Here is a 16,390-nt window from a genome sequence, read left to right as displayed (position 1 = left end):
GTCATGGTAGGGGAAGAATCCCAGCAAAAACCATGAGGAAAGAATATAGTGGCTGAGGACATCTGCGGGAAGCTCAGTGAGGTGGAGGGATAATTCCAGGTCCTCAGAATGGGGGAAATGGGGCCTGTTCTGGAGATGGAGAAGAAGCAGGGCCATGAAAGAGGTTAGGGTAGGGGCTGGTGGCTGGGTGAGAAGTCCTGGGATGTGGGCAAGAAAAGGGGCCTTGGTAGAACTGGAACTGAGAACAACAAGGTGGAGGGAGGTGCGTAGGAGTCCAGGTCCTGTCCAGAGGGCTGGGGGCTGGCAGGGGAGGGAGGCCCATGAGGCCCTGACTCACCTGTGGTGGCCACCACAGACACAGGCCCCACACGCTGCCTGCCATGGAGGCCGTAAAGGTTCATTTTATACTTCCGGTCAGATTCCAGGCTGCGAACGGTGACCTCATTCTTGTCCCCAGAGACGGGCACTGCCTGGGGCTGCCCCTGTGCATCCTTGTACTGGACCATGAAGGAGTCGAAGTTGCCCTGGGCCACTGTCCAGGACAGGTGTAGGGAGTCTGGGGTCACATCAGTCACTGTCAGTTCCCCCAGCAGCGGCTGCTCGGGGGGCTCTGGGTGGTGGGTCTCCTCTTTCTTCTTTGGGGCTGTAAATAAGAGGATCTAGCCAGTGTTGAACTGGCAGCCTGGGATTGGGGCTTGGGGTTTGGACTGGCTGTCACACTTGGAGAGTCATATTCAATTAGTGTGAGTGCTGAACTCCTGGGAAGTCTGGCACTGCCAGGGCATGACACGCCTTCTGGGCCTTGGGGAGCAGCTGAATGGGATGAATGGGGCCCAGCAGTGCAGGGGAGGCTGGCTGCCCTTCAGCCTGGGAGCAGGGCCAGGATTTGGAGTCAGCCATCTCACTGGGAGGCCCAGCTGGTTCCTGGTTGAGGGCAAGTACATGGAAGGTTGGGAGGGGTCACATGGGGCTTAGTTGGCTGCCACTCACCAGTGGTGCCATCAGCCATGAGGGGGCCATGCCGCTTCTTATTGGCAATCCCAAACAGAGTAAATCTGTACTTGTGGTCAGGGTCCAGTGGGGACACAATGAGTGAGCGCTCAGGCCCTTCCACAGGTACCACCTGGGGCCGTCCATCCCTGTCCCTGTATTGGACCATGAAGGAGTCGAAATGGCCCTCGGGGACAGTCCAGGAGAGGAGCAGTGAGTCTGGGCTGGGATCTGTTACCCACAGCATTCCCAGGCGGGGTGTAGTTGCCGGGCTGGGATCACTCTGAGGTACTAGGAAGAAGGAGTAGAGAGAAGGGAGGGACACAGGTCAAAGGAGAAGGCACATCCATCTCCCACGTAGGGATGCTGTGTGAGGTTGTGCAGGTTGTTCACTGCACAAAGATACATGGCTAAGGGAGCACTGAGGGACTATAACCAGCTGGCACTCTGCTTGCCAAGCTGTATGCCCTAGTGACAAGCTACGCCCACCTGGAGGAGGGGTGCCTTCTTATAGTGTATAAACTAGTGTGGCCCTGACTCAGTCTAGGGAGGGGCTTCAGAGAGAAGAGAGCCCAGCCAGCCCTTTCCACATCTCCACGTCCAGGGATCAGGACAACCTCCACTGCTTCCAGGCCTAACTACTAGCTGGTTTCGCCTCCAAGAGAAGAGGGCACGATGCTTGGAATGAATTAATGTGGGAGAGTTTCCCACACCTGTACCCTGGGGCCCACCTCCTCACCCAACCTGTGCCACTAGCCATCGGTAATGACACAAGCTCCCTCATTGGGCTGTATCTCCCTCTACCTCCGCCCTCTCTCTTTGAGCTCTATTCCCAGCCCAGATTCCAGAAAGAGATGTCTACATTGGTTGTAGCCATGTCCTCATGTCCATTATCCTCCCAACCCAGTTCCACCCTCCATGGCGGCTCTCACCAGGGTCAATGGTGAGCTCACCATAGCTAAGTCCTGTGGACACTCTGTAGTCCTGAATCACTCCTACATAATCTAACATGTCTGACCAAGCCTTTCATTCTGGGGTCCAGGAACCACTCTGTGAGGCTTAGACCCTCTTCACAAGTCACCCCCAGCCTACCCGGCTGGCTCCTCTTCCTCTGCTCATACTCTTGAGTGTTGACTATCCCCAGGGATCCAGTAGCCCTGTCTCTTCTCACATGTTCACCCTGGCTCCTGTCCATTGGCACCGATGACACCCACACCCCTTCTTCAGGCCTCCCCTCTGCTCCTCACACCCATGAGGGCAGCAGTATCATCCCGTGGCCCATCACTTTCTGCTTGAGTGACCTCTTCCTCTCTGTGCCTCGATTCTCCACATCTATAGCATGGCCATGCCTCCCAAAGCTGTTGTAAGGATTAGGTGTGATGATACACCTAAAACATCTGGAACACATTTGACAAACGTGTTCCATTAAAGATGTTTATCCAAGTGTTCTGCTGCGTTGTTCCTCATCTCTGCTTTTCCTTGCCTCTGGGAACAGGACTGGCTGATCCAGAAATGTGGAGGTACCTGGGCACCCTTGCTCTCCTTCACCTCCCATATCCAGCCTCACTGCCACCCTCCCAACCCAGCCACTATCATTTCTTGCTGGCTCTTAACTCACTCCAGCAGCTACTTTTTGCAGCAGCCTCAGTGTTACTTATAAGATAAATATCGAATCATGTCTCTCCTTAAAACCCTTCAGTGGCCTCCCAGGGCCCCCAAATGAGGCCCGAGCTCCTGTCAGACATATAAGATCAGTACCCTCAGCCCCCCAGGTAGCCAGCTGTCCAGTCGGAGGAAACACACATTAATTTTCCTACAAGGCCACGCTCACTCCTGCCTTGTTCTCACCACAGCTCCTTCTGTCTGCAGCCCTCCCAACCTCTCTGCCTGACCCAACACTATCTTCTCTTCAGGATTCATCTCAGGCACCCCTACCTCCTGGAAGCTTTCCTGAAGTTCCCAAAGCAGGTTCTCAAAGCACTGGGAAGACCCCCTTGAGGACCATGCAGAAGGTAGGGGCAGGGGTGTGCATGATTGCTCTCACTTACGGATCTTGGCTTCAGTCACCAGGGGACCATGCCTCTTCTTGCCCACAAGCCCATACAGGACAAATTTGTACTTGCGGCCCATATCCAGGTTGGTGATGAGGGCAGAGCGTTGGGGACCCTCCACAGGCACCATCTGAGGCCCATTCCTGTCCTTGTACTGGATCATGAAGGAGTCAAACTCGCCTTCAGGGACCGTCCAGTGCAGGAGCAGGGAGTTGGAGGTCACATTTGTCACTGTCAGCTCACCCAGGCGTGGTGGTGCCAAGGGCTTTCCAGGCTTTTCCAAATCCCTGTCTGGAGTTGGGGGAGGGAGGAGGGTGGTGAGGGGGTGGGCAAGGGCAAAAGCAAAGCAGGAAGACTCAACCATTGCCTTGTCCTTGTCTCCTTCCCTCCCTTCTACCCACTGGCTCACTCCAGCCTGGACAGCTCAATCCCTTTCTCGAAGACTCTATTTCCCCACCCTTCAGCCCTTTGTGACCAGTCTTCCTGGGAAAGGGACATTTTCCCTCTTAGCATCTGTTCTGGAGTGAGAACTTTCACTCTTCCCTTGTGACAGCTTCCCCACCCCTCACAAAGTTCCCAGTCTCTCTCCACACCAAGGTTTATAGGAAGTTTCAGGTTCCCCATGGTTCTTCTTGAGAGTTTCAAAACTCCCCACTGTTGCCGTAGAGCAGTCTGAAGACTCCTCAGTCCACCTTCTCTCTCCCTTGTTGCCCTCTGTCTCAGTGGTGAGCTTGACCTGGAGTTGCAGGGAGAATCAGCTACCCTGGTCCCATAAAGAGGGACCAGGAGGCAATGTGAGAGCCGGGCACCCTAAACCCTGTCCTTTGCTAGTTTTGTAGACCTCACCCATCTCTAAAGTCCTGATGGCTGTGGTGCTCCCTACCCCCAAGGAACCTCTGCCCCCACCAGAAACTGGCTGATGAGACCACAGGGCACTGTCCATGGCAGGCCAGACTTTCCGGGTAGGGGGCAGTGCCACCACCCAAGCTTGAGGGGATGGGGGTTGTGAAGAAGGGAAGAGGGTTGAGGGTCAGTATCCTCAGGACCAGAGGCCTTCCCATACCCACCTTGAGAGGTCTATGGGGTGGGGTGAGGCAAAGGAGTGACCAGGATGTCCAGGTAGGACACAGAGCAAAGAAATCTATGGGTAGAGCCAAGGGCCTACAGCTTCTCTTCTTGAATTCCTGCCCCACGACCTGACTTTCCTCCTCTCATCTTCTTTTCCTGGAGTACTCCCCTCCCCAAACTATCCTATCATTGTTCTCAGAATCCCTCCATACCTCTTGCTTCTGAACCCTCAACTCCTTTTCTCTCGTTTTCTCCCACCACTTTGACCCAAACACTAGCCCCATTCCCACCTCTCAAGTTCTGAAGGCCCAGCCCCTCCCCCAACCTCAGGAAACTGGTCTGAGCAGAACCCAGAATGTACCCATAATGCCTTGGTAGATGAGAGGGGCAGAGGGCTCGCCCTCAGGGGGCACTCCTCGAAGTGACAGCTCATAGGGGGTTCCAGGAGGGGGTGAGGGCACCAGAGCCTGGCGGACATTTCCTGGCAGTAGTTCTTCATGTACCCCTGGCCCATCGGGCACCCGTAGGCGCAGTTGGAAGTGGGCAAATGTGTCAGGTTGGGCCATCCAAGCCACGTGGAGGCGCCCTGTCTTGTCTCTGCCCAGCACCCTCAACTCTCCCAGCTCCTGGGGGCGCTGCTGCAGGCCGGGGGCCTGAGCCCCTTGAGTCGTTGAAGGGCCTGAGGGAGGAGGCTCATCAGTGGCCTCCAAGAGGCCCAAGGGGGAGGACCCTGGGAAGGGCAGGGAGAGAAAAACAGAAGAGTAGAGTATGAGAGCCAGAAAGGAACCCCAGCCCCCAAGTTCTGCCCTCTAGCCTCTAAGAGCCAAGATACCCTTCCTTTTCTGCTCTTAGGTCCATCCCTGGGGCCACCTCATCCTCCCAAAGGTCTGCCTGGTCCTCCAAACACCCCTGTCCACGACACGTGAATAGACAGGCCTGCAGTCAATAAATGAAAGAAATAAAGCCTGACATCCCTCCCCCGACAAGACAACTACGACTTCTGGCCCCACAGACGTCTATGTCCCTCCCCACATATATCCCCCCTCCCCAGTGGGTGGTGGTTGTGGCTTCCATTAGTGCTGCAGTGAGAAGCCTAGAAGAAAGGAGAAGGTGGTGTTAGGGAAGGAGAATACAAAAGGAAGATGGGTAGTGAAAGGAGAGGGAAAGGGAGGACGTTCAGCTCAGGTGGCATCTGGGCCCTATGGGGGAAGAAGAGGTCCACAACCCTTCCCATGACAGCCACGGAACACCCCTTCCCTGAGCACGGAAATCATTCCTGTGGGAGAGACCAGCATGAAGTGAGCCAAGAGATCTGGAAAGGCAGCTCAAGAAGCAGTAGTTTCCTCTCTCACATACACATGCTGCCTTATAGCTTCAAGACCACCCCCAAGCAGTTCCGATGTATCCCTTTGAGGTCAAGGTCAAATTATGGAAACCAGTAACCACTGACCACAGTCTTCAGGCACCCTCACCACAATGAGTCAGAACAGGGAACCTCTGGTGTCACTCCTGCCCTACCCCACCCAAACTGCTCGAGTGAGTCTACAGTCACTAAATGCCCCTTCTGTTGCCTAGAACAACAATCCTGGCAGAAGTGCCTTGGGAACTCGAATGAAAACCAGGAACCCCAAGACCAGGTCTCCTTGGCCTTGGGTATCTGCCAAGACCCTGGGAGTCAAGGTGGTTCTCAGGATACAGGAGTGTGTGCTTTTCTGTGGGGACCTTGGAGCCTAAATGGAGTATACTGGGCTTGAAAGCAGGAGCGGGTGGTGGGGGTAACAGTCTTAGCAGTGAGCAGCGGGAAGAACTGAGGGATGCAGACTTCAGTGGCAGGTGAACCTGGGCAGGGGATGGGTGGTTCTGCGCCCCAGCCCACACTACCTGTGGTGGTGATGAAGGCGTAGGACTTGGAGGTCTGCCCTGCCCGCACCCCATGGACCTCCACGTGGTAGGTGGTGCCGGGCCTGAGGTCGGGTAGGCTGACGGTGCGTGCGGTGCCCGGCACAGTCAGCTCCCCGCGGGGGCCCTCTGCTGGCGGCTGGGGTTGCCAGCGCAGCACCACGCGCTCGAAGTGGCCGCGGAGCCCATCGAGGGACACGAGTAGTGCGCCATCGGCAGAACTGCCCAGCACCTCGGGCTTTGGGTGGCGAGGCGCAGCCACCCCGTCGACGCCTTCGGGTGAGAGGCTGTAGATGCCCTGGTTGGAGTCCCGCTTCCAGGTGCCCGAGTCGGGGCTGGCGGTGGGGTGGGGGCGACGGGGCGTGGGTGCAGGAGAGCCGGCGGGGGCGGCGGCCGCCAGACGCCGCTGCAAGTATTCGTGGATGTGGCGCGCCACCGACGTGTAGGTCTGGTTGGCCCGCAGTGGGTAGCCATGAGCCCGCAGGTGGCGCTCCAGGTCCTGCACGGTGCCGCGGAAGCGGCCCAGCTCAGCAGTCAGGTTGCCCCACGGCCGCCGAGGGGGCTGGGGCAGGCTAGGCCCTGGCCGAGACTCCTCCTGCCCCTCCTCTGCGGGCCGAGAGGTCCGAGTCGGCCGAGGGGGGCGCGGGGGCCGCGGGGCAGGGGCTGGCCGGGGACGGGGCCTGGGGGGCGTGGCCGGGGGGCGCACCTCCGGGTAACTGTAGTGGCCTGGTGCTGCCAGGGGCAAAAAAGGGGAAGGGGGAGAGCAGGTCAGGGGCAGCCCGTCCTTCATCTCTGCACTCCTCTCACGGCAGTCCCTTCCTCCATCCCTCCCACCGGAGCCAGAGGCCTCGTCCCTGTGCCCCAGCCCCACCTGGAAAGAGAATTGAGAGAAAGGAGTCAGTGTCCCAGGAGCCCCTCAACCCTGGCCCTCCAAGCCTGCCAGTGTTGGTACCCTAGAAAGAAGAGAGAAGCCAGCAGGTGGAGCCCTGTGTCTGAAGGAGAGAAGGGGAAGTGGGAGGATAGGATGTGAGCTACAGTGAGGTGGGCGTCTGTCACATGAAAAAAAAAGAAAGATCCAGGCATCTGTTAAGAAACATTGAGGTTAGTGGAAAATTACTCCCCAAACCCTATCCTAAAGGCAACAGGAGTGCTGGTCTCTGATCTGCCTAATTCCAGTCCCTACAGGATCTGACCAGGGTGAACACAAGTTCTGTTTCCCACTTAGGTAGGTCAGACAGCATCTCCTATTCACTGTTTTCTCCATGAGCAGCTCCTCCCATATTCCAGCTGCAGCCTTACTATAGGACACCAAATGCCTGAGGGCGCTGTCTCCTTGGTACTCTTAATACAGAACAAGGCCCCAGCAGGTGCTTTGAGACTTCCACATATCCTGCCAAGTGCATTCGGAAGAGCCTATAAGCCCTGCATGTGCTCCTGAGGAAGGGGCTCCTACACTCAGAAACCAGGCCCTTCCCTAACCCTTGGCCAGCCATACCTGTGTTGGCCCTGACGGAAGCTGGGTAGCTTACTGCCCGGCCCTGCTCCGCGGTAACAGTCACCACATATTCCACGCCTGGCATCAGGTCAGTCAGCAGCGTCCCATCTGCCTCAGCGGGTACTTCCAGCCGCACCCTCTGATTGCCAGCGCTGACATAGGACACCACAAATCGGTCCACCTCGGCCTGGGGGCGCAACCAGCTGAGCTCCAGTGTGGTTGGAGTCACCGCAACCACTCGGAGGTCCTGGGGGCCATCGATCACTAGCCAGGTTAGAGAGAAGAGGGATCAGGTGGGAGTCTGGCTCTTTAGTCACCAGCTTTCCTTCTAAGTACTTTTCCCCACGTAGTCCCCCCCGACTCTACCCTCCTAGAGGACAGATTCCTCGCTGCCCCACTCAAATCCGGATCTCCACCCAAGACTCCACCCCACAGCCTCAGTTCTCACTGGTGGTGATGGTCTTGGAGGCAGGAGGGCCCCAGGTAGTCCCTCGAAGGGCACGGACAGTGACCTGGTACTCCTGACCAGGGGCCAGTCCTCTCTGGTCATAGGCTGAGGCAGAGCTGGGCACCCGCGCTGTGAATGGGGTGTTCTCCCCCTCTGTCTGCAAGAGAGAGAGCGCCAGGTGGATCAGGGCTGGCACTCCTGCCCCAGCTGCTCAATCCCCCTTATATCTCCCTTCTCCAAGTCCAAGTAGTGGGACTGTGTAGAACTTGGCCCTGTACAGCTGGGGAACATGGGTGGTGATAGTAAACATGACTGGAACACTTACTCAATGCCAGTTACTGTTTAAGGCAATTTACGTATATGAACTCAATCCTCAAACTTTATTGGGTAGATCATATTCCCACTGGATAGATGAGGAAACTTAGGTACAAAAGGATTAAGTACCTTGCCCAAGGTCACCAACACCAAAAAATGTGGCAGGGATTTAAATCTGGGCAGTGCGACCTCAGAGTTCTCCCTCATGGGCACTACCGTTTAGCTTGTTCATCAGCTGTTTGCCAGAATTCTACCACCTGACATATACCAGGACTTTCCTCGTGGCTTTCCCTGGGCAACCCTGACTCCCTGGGTAGGACAAGGCTTCTCTTAAGCTCACTCTTGTCAGAACGGATGAAGTAGATCAGGGATGTCTCTTCAAGTCTCACTTCCTCCTTGAAGCATCTGCACTAGCCTGAGCCTCCCAACAGACACCTGCCCCTGGCTTTGTAACCTGGGTGTGAGCCATAACATGATATTTTCCTTCAGGCATTTTTCTTGTTTCCTCAGCAGGGTTGTAGGCCCCTCAAAAACAAGGTTAATCTGCTCAGAGTTCCACAAATTTGTTTCCCAGTTTCATACCTGGCATCATGCTGGGCATTGGAGACACAAAAATAAAAGATATGGTCCCCGTCCTCAAGTAACTCATGCTCTAGTAGCTAAATGTATGTCCATGTCCTAAGTTTTATTAGATCTCTACCTAAATCTCTATGTGTAGTATATGACTGAGAAAACAACCCTCCTCCAAGTATAAAGGTATTATGATTATTTATGGTGACCTCACAGGAAATCTGGCAGCCCCTGGTCCAGGCAGGGTCTCCTGGAGTGCCAGCTGCTGGGGGAACAGGAAGAACTGGACATCTTGAGCAGTCCAACAGCCCTGCACTTCACTGGGATGTCCAGCTAGGATAGCTAATAAGAACTCTCAATTCTGCTTAGCTGTGTTGGCCATGATGGGGACATCTCCATTCAATCACGTAGAACTGGAAATTTCAAAAGGCACTCTCCTAAACCAAGAGAATTGGTGGGAAAATCATCATAGTAAATATCAAAGTACAAAACCAGATGAGAAGCCACAAAGAGATTTCTGGGTTGAGGACGAATAAAGCTTTGTCAGTTTTCTTGGCTGAAAAGTATTTTGGGCACACAGGATCCCTGCCCTTCTCTTTCTGCCCTAGGTATCCAGCCTAGGAGGCCTTGTTTGTCCTCATCCTTCCCACTACTTACGTTCTCTGTCACCTCTATCTCCCCAACCCACCACCACCACCACCACCACCACCACCACGCACACACATAGACACACAGCGCGCGCACACACACCCTTTGGGTGCTCCCTGATGATGTTTGTGATGCTGTGAAGTCTGGTCCTATCAGCGAGACAAGCCCATCCCAAGGTCTCCGTCTCCTTTCAGACCACCTACATGAACATTTTAGATACCTCCTAGTCTCTCCTGAGGTCCATTTGGGAATAGTCCCCTGAAAGTCCCACCATGTGGCTGGCCTGAGGCAGGCTCTCTAGCCAAATACTGGCAGCTGGCTCTGCCCCTTGATGAAAGCTTGGCTGCTTCATTGATTGTCCTTGGTGAATTTCTAACCCTTGTGTTCCCAGGTGGGGGACTCTACTTGGGCTGGTCCCTGGAGCTCGCCTCACCCTCATCTCCCTTTTCAGACTAGACCCAAACACATAGTTTTCTGAGTCTGCAAGATCTCGTGTCCCAATGAAAACTTGGCATAGCCCTGGTTTCTAGGCTGCAGAATACACCCAGACAACGAATACCTGAACCTCTTTCTGTTCAGAGGCTCATTCCCTATGCTTTCTCTCACATTCATAGAGGAGCCAGCATTTTGCAAAATAGCAACATTCTTAAGTTAGTAGTCCTCAGGCTTGGGGTGCATCAAAATCACCTGAAGGGCTTGTTGCTGGGTTCCACCCCCAGAGCTTCTGATTCAATAGATCTGTGGACAGAGTCCACAATTTGCATGTCAAACAAGCTCCCAGGTGATGCTAATGCTGCAGATCCAGGGAACACATTTTGAGAACCAATGAGTCAGAGTAAAATGCCATATACTCAGGGAGAAGAATTGTTCCTCTCCAATGTTCTGGAAAACATTCCAAAACTAGGAGTGTCCCTTGGCCAGGCTTTGAGAGAAAAGCATTTCCAGATAAGGTAGAGACAGGCTTCTAGGAAGATGGCAGTGGCTAGAAGACAGCCAGCTACTGAATATATTCCATGCCAATAGAAGTGGACCGAGAGTCCTGGCCAAAGCATGAGGCACAATTCCAGGGGCGAGCCACAGAAGGTGTAGAAAGCATAGTCTGAGGGCCAGTAGCACAGGCTGATGTGGAGACCAAGAGAGTTGTCTGGGGACCAATTTCACAGGAGCGTTTCTCATACCTGGGCCCAGAGAGAAATCAGAATGTAACAGAGGCCCGTACCTAGAACAGAGCAGATGAGCTGACAGCATAGCCAAGCTGGGTACAGGCCAGCTTGATACCACCAAGCCTCATGTGAGGAAGCTAGAGCTTCAGTTGGGAAGTTGCACCTCTTGAGAACACCCAAGGGTGGGTTCATATTTACTAAGAGCAGGAGATAGTGCTGCCCTGCAAGCTCCTTCCATCTCAAGTGTTTATTTTAATTCCACTTTCCCTGAACTTTCTTTGGAAAGTTCCTTTTAAAAGTCCCACCCTCTCAAGATTAGAACTATGTAAATAAATACACAGAGAGTGGGAGAAACACTTTAAAATGTTAACAGTGTTTGTTTTAGTGTGAAGCAGTCAAGAATTATTTTTTTCTAGTTGCCAAATGCTTGTCTTGTGATTAAATTATTTTTATAAAAACAAACAAAAAATTTTTAACAGAAGAAAAACATCCAAATCCAGGCTATCTTGGTTGTACAGCAAAGTAGAGATTTCTGCCTCTGCTTCTATCAGGGAGTGAGGAGAGACAGATCATGGCAGAAGTCTGGTTTTGGGGGTATAAGAAGACTTAGAATAACCAGGCCACTTGGAGAAGGGATGACAGTCAGCACCTTTGAGCTGCCCCTTCTGTCCTAGAGCCTTCCTAGGGTTTATGCCCTGGGAGTTATTTATTTTTCCAGAGTCCTGGCTGGGCAGAGATGAGGGTGACATGGCCTACCTACCATGGCGTTTTGTGGGATAATGCAGTAAAATATATGAGTTGGACAGTAGAAATGTCAGATGATCTGAAGCTAGGATACCAAACACATCATAAAAGCCCAATCTGCCAAAGGGAAGTCTCTAATGAGAAGCCATAAGGCTTTGTCCTTAGGGTGCCCCCACAAATATTTTAAGAGAGAGTTGGCAGGATACAGAGAAAAATGCTTTGCAATGCACTGACATGGAGGCAGGAGAACCACTTCACAGAATCAAAATTATTGCAACAGCCTAGACAGCTTGGCCCAAACCAAAAAAGATAACATTGAACAGGGCTAACTGCAAAGCCTTACATTTAGACTAAAAAAGGTATATATAGTTGAATGCTGTCTTTTTCCTTACTTCTTTCCTTCTTTCCTTTTTTCTTATTTATCTACATTTTCTAAAGTTTCTACACTAAACCTATATGACTTTTATAATAAAAAATCATAAAAAAATGACCAAAACATCTGACAGTTTGTGTGACCACAAGTTAATACATGTCAATTCTAAGAAAAGTGCCCGTGTCTCCAGTTAGCCAGGTAAATGACTAGGCTCTTCTCTGCACACGTTTTGGGGACACATTCAAAAAGTAGGAGGCACTAGAAGAGAGAACTCTAGAGGTGAAGAATTCAAGAACAAAGCCCCAGGTCAAAGAGGTAAAGGAACAAGTGGGTTTTGCCTGTGAGAATGAAGGGTGACATGATGGCTGATGTCTCCAAATTCCTGAAAGTCTATGGTGTAGGATGCGGGGCAAGCAAAACAACAAAACAAAATAAAACAAAACAAAAAACTATCTGTTAATGAAGGCCCAGCTAGAGCCATTGGATGGACATTAGAATGGGGCAGATTTGGACTCAGCACCAACAAAAATACTGACTAACAGTGATGACCAACGAAGGACTGAACGGACTGAGGAAGTACTGAGCTCACTTTCATCAGAGGTGTGGCAGCGGCAGAAGGCCAATGCTTGCTGGAGATGCTGCAAAGGCCTTCTGTACCCCATGTGGGGCAGGATGAGAAAGCCTTTACAGCAGTTTCAGGATCCCAGACATCTGGACTCAATCACTGATTATGGGGATGTCCTATATGAGGTGAGCACCCCGTCCCCCTGGTCCTGCCCACTGAGTCCCCTCCTGGAGCATGGCTCTCACCGTGGGGATGAACTGAATTTCATAGGCATCCACAGGGCCAGGAGCCCGGGTCCACTCTGTCCGAACCGTCGTCTCCTCCAGGAGGTGCATCCTCATGCTCTCAATGGCTGGCACCTCTGCCCAGGAGAATGGGATATGGGAAACTGGTTAGCCCAAGGCAGCCCCCACCCCTTACCCCTACCATCACAGGCCCCCCTACTCAGGGCTACCCTAAGAGACCATTCCAGTACCAACTCCTCTCTGGGGGTGGGGCAAAGCTGGCAGACATCTGAACAGATGGTGCATCTCCTTCAACTTCCCCCTAGCTCCAAGAACACAGAATCTCCCTAAAAGCAACCAAAGGGGCCCCCAGCGTGTTCATAAGAGATCTGAAAGCAGGTCCTGCCTGCAGGCATGCCCCCACGGTTCTGCTGCTCCTGGTAGATACTGGCTCTCTAGCTCCTCTGACTGCCCATTCTCCCTGTATATGACCTCTCTCCACTGTTTCTCCAGGTCCCTGGGTTCCCAGGCCTCAGGCTCTGGCCTTCCCACTGGCTCAGATTCCCAGTCCCCGAGGGAGCATACTGGGGAAGGCAGGCCACTCACCTTCCCCGCAGTCTTCCCCTGCAAAGCCGTCTTGGCAGACGCAGCTGCCCTCACGACACTCTCCCCGGCCTTGGCAGTCTCCTGGGCAAGTCCGGATGGCGCAGTCTGGGCCTCTGAAGCCCTCCACGCATACACACTGGCCTGTGCGGCACAGTGCCCGGGGCCCGCAGCCCCCAGGGCAGGCGCTGGCGGGAGGCTCTTCCTGCCCACAGTCCTCGCCACTGTAGCCTGCATGGCACACACATACTCCCTGCACACAGCGCCCACGGCCCCGGCAGTCGGCAGGGCAGGTACGGGTGGCGCAAGAGGGGCCAGTGTAGCCTGAGTCACACACACAGCGCCCATCCTCACAGCGGCCACGCCGGTGGCAGTTGGAGGGGCAGGTACGGAGGCCACAGTCCTCTCCCGCGTAGCCTTCCCAACAGGTGCACACACCGTCCTGACATACACCGCGCTGGCTGCAGTCGTGCGGGCACCGCCTCACACTGCAGTCATCGCCGGAGTACCCGTCATCGCACACGCAGCGCCCGTCTAGGCACTGGCCACGGCCTCGGCAACCTCCAGGGCAGCTGCGCGCACTGCAGTCCTCTCCCTCGTAGCCCGAGTCGCAGGCACACACGCCATCCTCGCAGCGGCCGCGACCGCGGCAGTCTCCGGGGCACCGACGACTTCCACAGTCCTCTCCCGTGAAGCCCGGGTTGCACACGCAGAGGCCGTCCACACAGCGCCCGCGCCCGCGACAGTCGCCGGGGCAGGCACGCTTACCGCAGTCCCGGCCTGTGTACCCGGGCCAACACACGCAGCGGCCACTCTCGCAACGGCCCCGGCCGCGACAGTCCTCAGGACAGCTGCGCACGCCACAGTCCTCGCCGCTGTAGCCCTCGTTGCACACGCACACGCCGTTCTCGCATCGCCCGCGGCCGCGACAGTTGCGCGGGCAGGCGCGCGCACTGCAGTCAGGCCCCGTGTACCCAGGCCAGCACACGCAGCTGCCGTCCTCGCAGCGGCCCCTTTGGTTGCAGTCGCCGGGGCAGCTGCGCACACCGCAGTCGTCCCCGCTGTAGCCCGTGTCGCAGATGCATTCGCCGTCCTCACAGCGCCCGCGGCCCTGGCAGTCGCGCGGACACGTCCGCGTACTGCAGTCCTCGCCCGCGTACCCAGGCCAACAAACACAGTGGCCATCCACGCAGCGCCCACCCTCGCCACAGTCCCACCGGCAACTCCGTGAGCCACAGTCTTCGCCAGCATAGCCCGGGTCACAGACGCAGCGCCCGTCCTCACAGCGCCCCTTTTGGCTGCACCCCCGGGGGCAGCTCCTCACACCACAGTCCTCACCAGTATAGCCGGGGTTGCAAACGCAGCGTCCATTTTCACAGCGTCCCTTCTTGCTGCAGCCTCGAGGGCAGGAGCGCAGGCTGCAGTCGTTGCCGGAGAAGCCCGCCCGGCACACGCACACGCCCTGCACGCAGCGCCCGCGGCCGTGACAATCCCCGGGGCAGGAGGGCCAGCCACAGCTGGGGCCGGTGTAGCCGGGGAAGCACACGCAGCGACCGCGGACACAGCGCCCCTGATCGTTGCAGTCCTCCGGGCAAGTCTCAGAGGCTGAGGGTGGGTAGGAAGGAAGCACCCCAGCGTCTGTGGAGTCCGAGCAAGTGGGCCCACCCCAGCCTGGCTCGCAGGAGCAGGCGCAGCGGCTCAGGTCAAACACGCCATGGAGACTGCAGAGGCTACGTACATCTGTCTGGCCTAGAGAACGAGAGGAGGGCCTCAGTCTCTCTGGGAGAGAGGCTGAGCCCTTATAGTGCTCCTCTGAGTCGGCCCCTTCAGCAGGGCCAGCCTCATTTCAAAAGACCATCTTAGCTTCCAGCTGTTCCTTATCACTATATGTGGTCTCTCAGAGCCTTAAGCATTTGCTGGGGGAGAGGGGAAGCTGACATCTAAGTCATGCCCTGGGCTGCACTCACTACTCCCAAGGGTGAGGAAGGGGTGCCTTTTTCTAATTCATACCCAGGGCCTTTATAGACGAGGGATACCCACCCAACTTCCCCACCTGCCTCTTTTTCTGTGCCCTTTCCTGTGGTCACCTGCTCACCTGTGCCAGCCTCTGCAGCAGCAGGACAACATCCTCCAGTGCACTGTTCCTTGAGCCCCTTCACCAGTTCCTCCAGGATCTCTAGCCGGACCCTCAAGGCCTGCACCTCTGAAGCAGGGACTGGAGGCTCAGTGCCTGGGGGACAGCCACAGCCAACTGAAGGGGGCAGGTTAATGCGGTGGGTGAACACCACCTGCTTTTCCCCTCCTTCCACAGTGTGCTCATAAAGCTGAGAAGAGGGGTTCCCCCCTCTTGGCTCTGCTGTGCGGCCCCCTGGCTGAGGAGGGGGCCGTGGGGCTGGGAGTGTCATATTGGAGCGTGAAGAGAAAGGGCCTCCTCTGACTGTGCCCAGTAGCACCAGGAGGGCCAGGTTAGAGATCAGGAAACATTGGGCTGGCATCATTCAGGAGGCTGCAGGGAGAGAGGGCAAGTGAGAGAAGTTTCACAAAGTAGACAAGATGCCCCTCCCCCTGCCCCATACACACACACATTCACCCACAACTAATCTACCCAGTTCACATGTTCATAAAAATATACATTCAGCCCAACCCTAAAGGATACTGTTCTTGGAGACATTGGTCCCTAACTCACTTTCTGATGTAACTTGGTAACCTTGCTCATCCCTTTTTACTGTTTCACCCACTTAGTCTTTTGTTTGTTCCACCAACACTACAAGTGTACCTTAGCCTAAGGGTCTTTGCACTATATGTTCCCTCTGTCTGGGATGCTCTTCACTCAGCTCTTAAAGATAAGCTCAGTTTTATTCAGATCTTAATTCATATGTCATCGACACACAGAGGCCTTCCTTGCTGCCCAGTCGGAGCAGTCTTTGACTACTCTATCACAATATCCTGCTTATGTTCTTCATGGCATTCGCTGCTGCCTGAATCATCTGTATGTGCAGGCACTTGTTTGTTATCTTTCTCCGACTACCAGAATGGGAATTTCACGAGAACAGGGACCTCATCTGTCCTGGCATGGCACACAGGAGCTATCCTACACATTGTATGTCTGTGCCTGGCACACAGGAGCTATCCAACACATTTATGTTGAATGGATTAGTGGATGAGTATCTAAGGCCAATCCTTCCACAAGGACCTGGATCCTAGCTCCTACTATCTTTTCAGGAACATTAAGGT

The 16,390-nt window shown here is 54.8% G+C and overlaps 1 protein-coding gene across 1 annotated transcript in view; it reads right to left on the bottom strand.

Annotated features, from left to right (window-relative positions):
• The window catches only part of TNXB (tenascin XB), a 56,200-nt gene that overhangs the window by 33,044 nt on the left and 6,766 nt on the right, over nucleotides 1-16,390 (bottom strand). The window contains 9 exon segments of the mRNA XM_011379907.2: nucleotides 338-643; nucleotides 991-1,281; nucleotides 3,039-3,332; nucleotides 4,471-4,839; nucleotides 7,504-7,767; nucleotides 7,952-8,108; nucleotides 12,575-12,690; nucleotides 13,160-14,905; nucleotides 15,252-15,662. Coding sequence (XP_011378209.1) covers nucleotides 338-643; nucleotides 991-1,281; nucleotides 3,039-3,332; nucleotides 4,471-4,839; nucleotides 7,504-7,767; nucleotides 7,952-8,108; nucleotides 12,575-12,690; nucleotides 13,160-14,905; nucleotides 15,252-15,654 — 3,946 coding nt within the window. The 5' untranslated portion in view covers nucleotides 15,655-15,662.

The sequence above is a fragment of the Pteropus vampyrus genome, unplaced genomic scaffold (assembly GCF_000151845.1).
Source record: "Pteropus vampyrus isolate Shadow unplaced genomic scaffold, Pvam_2.0 Scaffold378, whole genome shotgun sequence".
In the NCBI taxonomy this organism is placed as follows: domain Eukaryota; kingdom Metazoa; phylum Chordata; class Mammalia; order Chiroptera; family Pteropodidae; genus Pteropus; species Pteropus vampyrus.
Note: the sequence above shows the minus strand (reverse complement) of the source record. Positions and strands in the feature narration are given on the sequence as shown.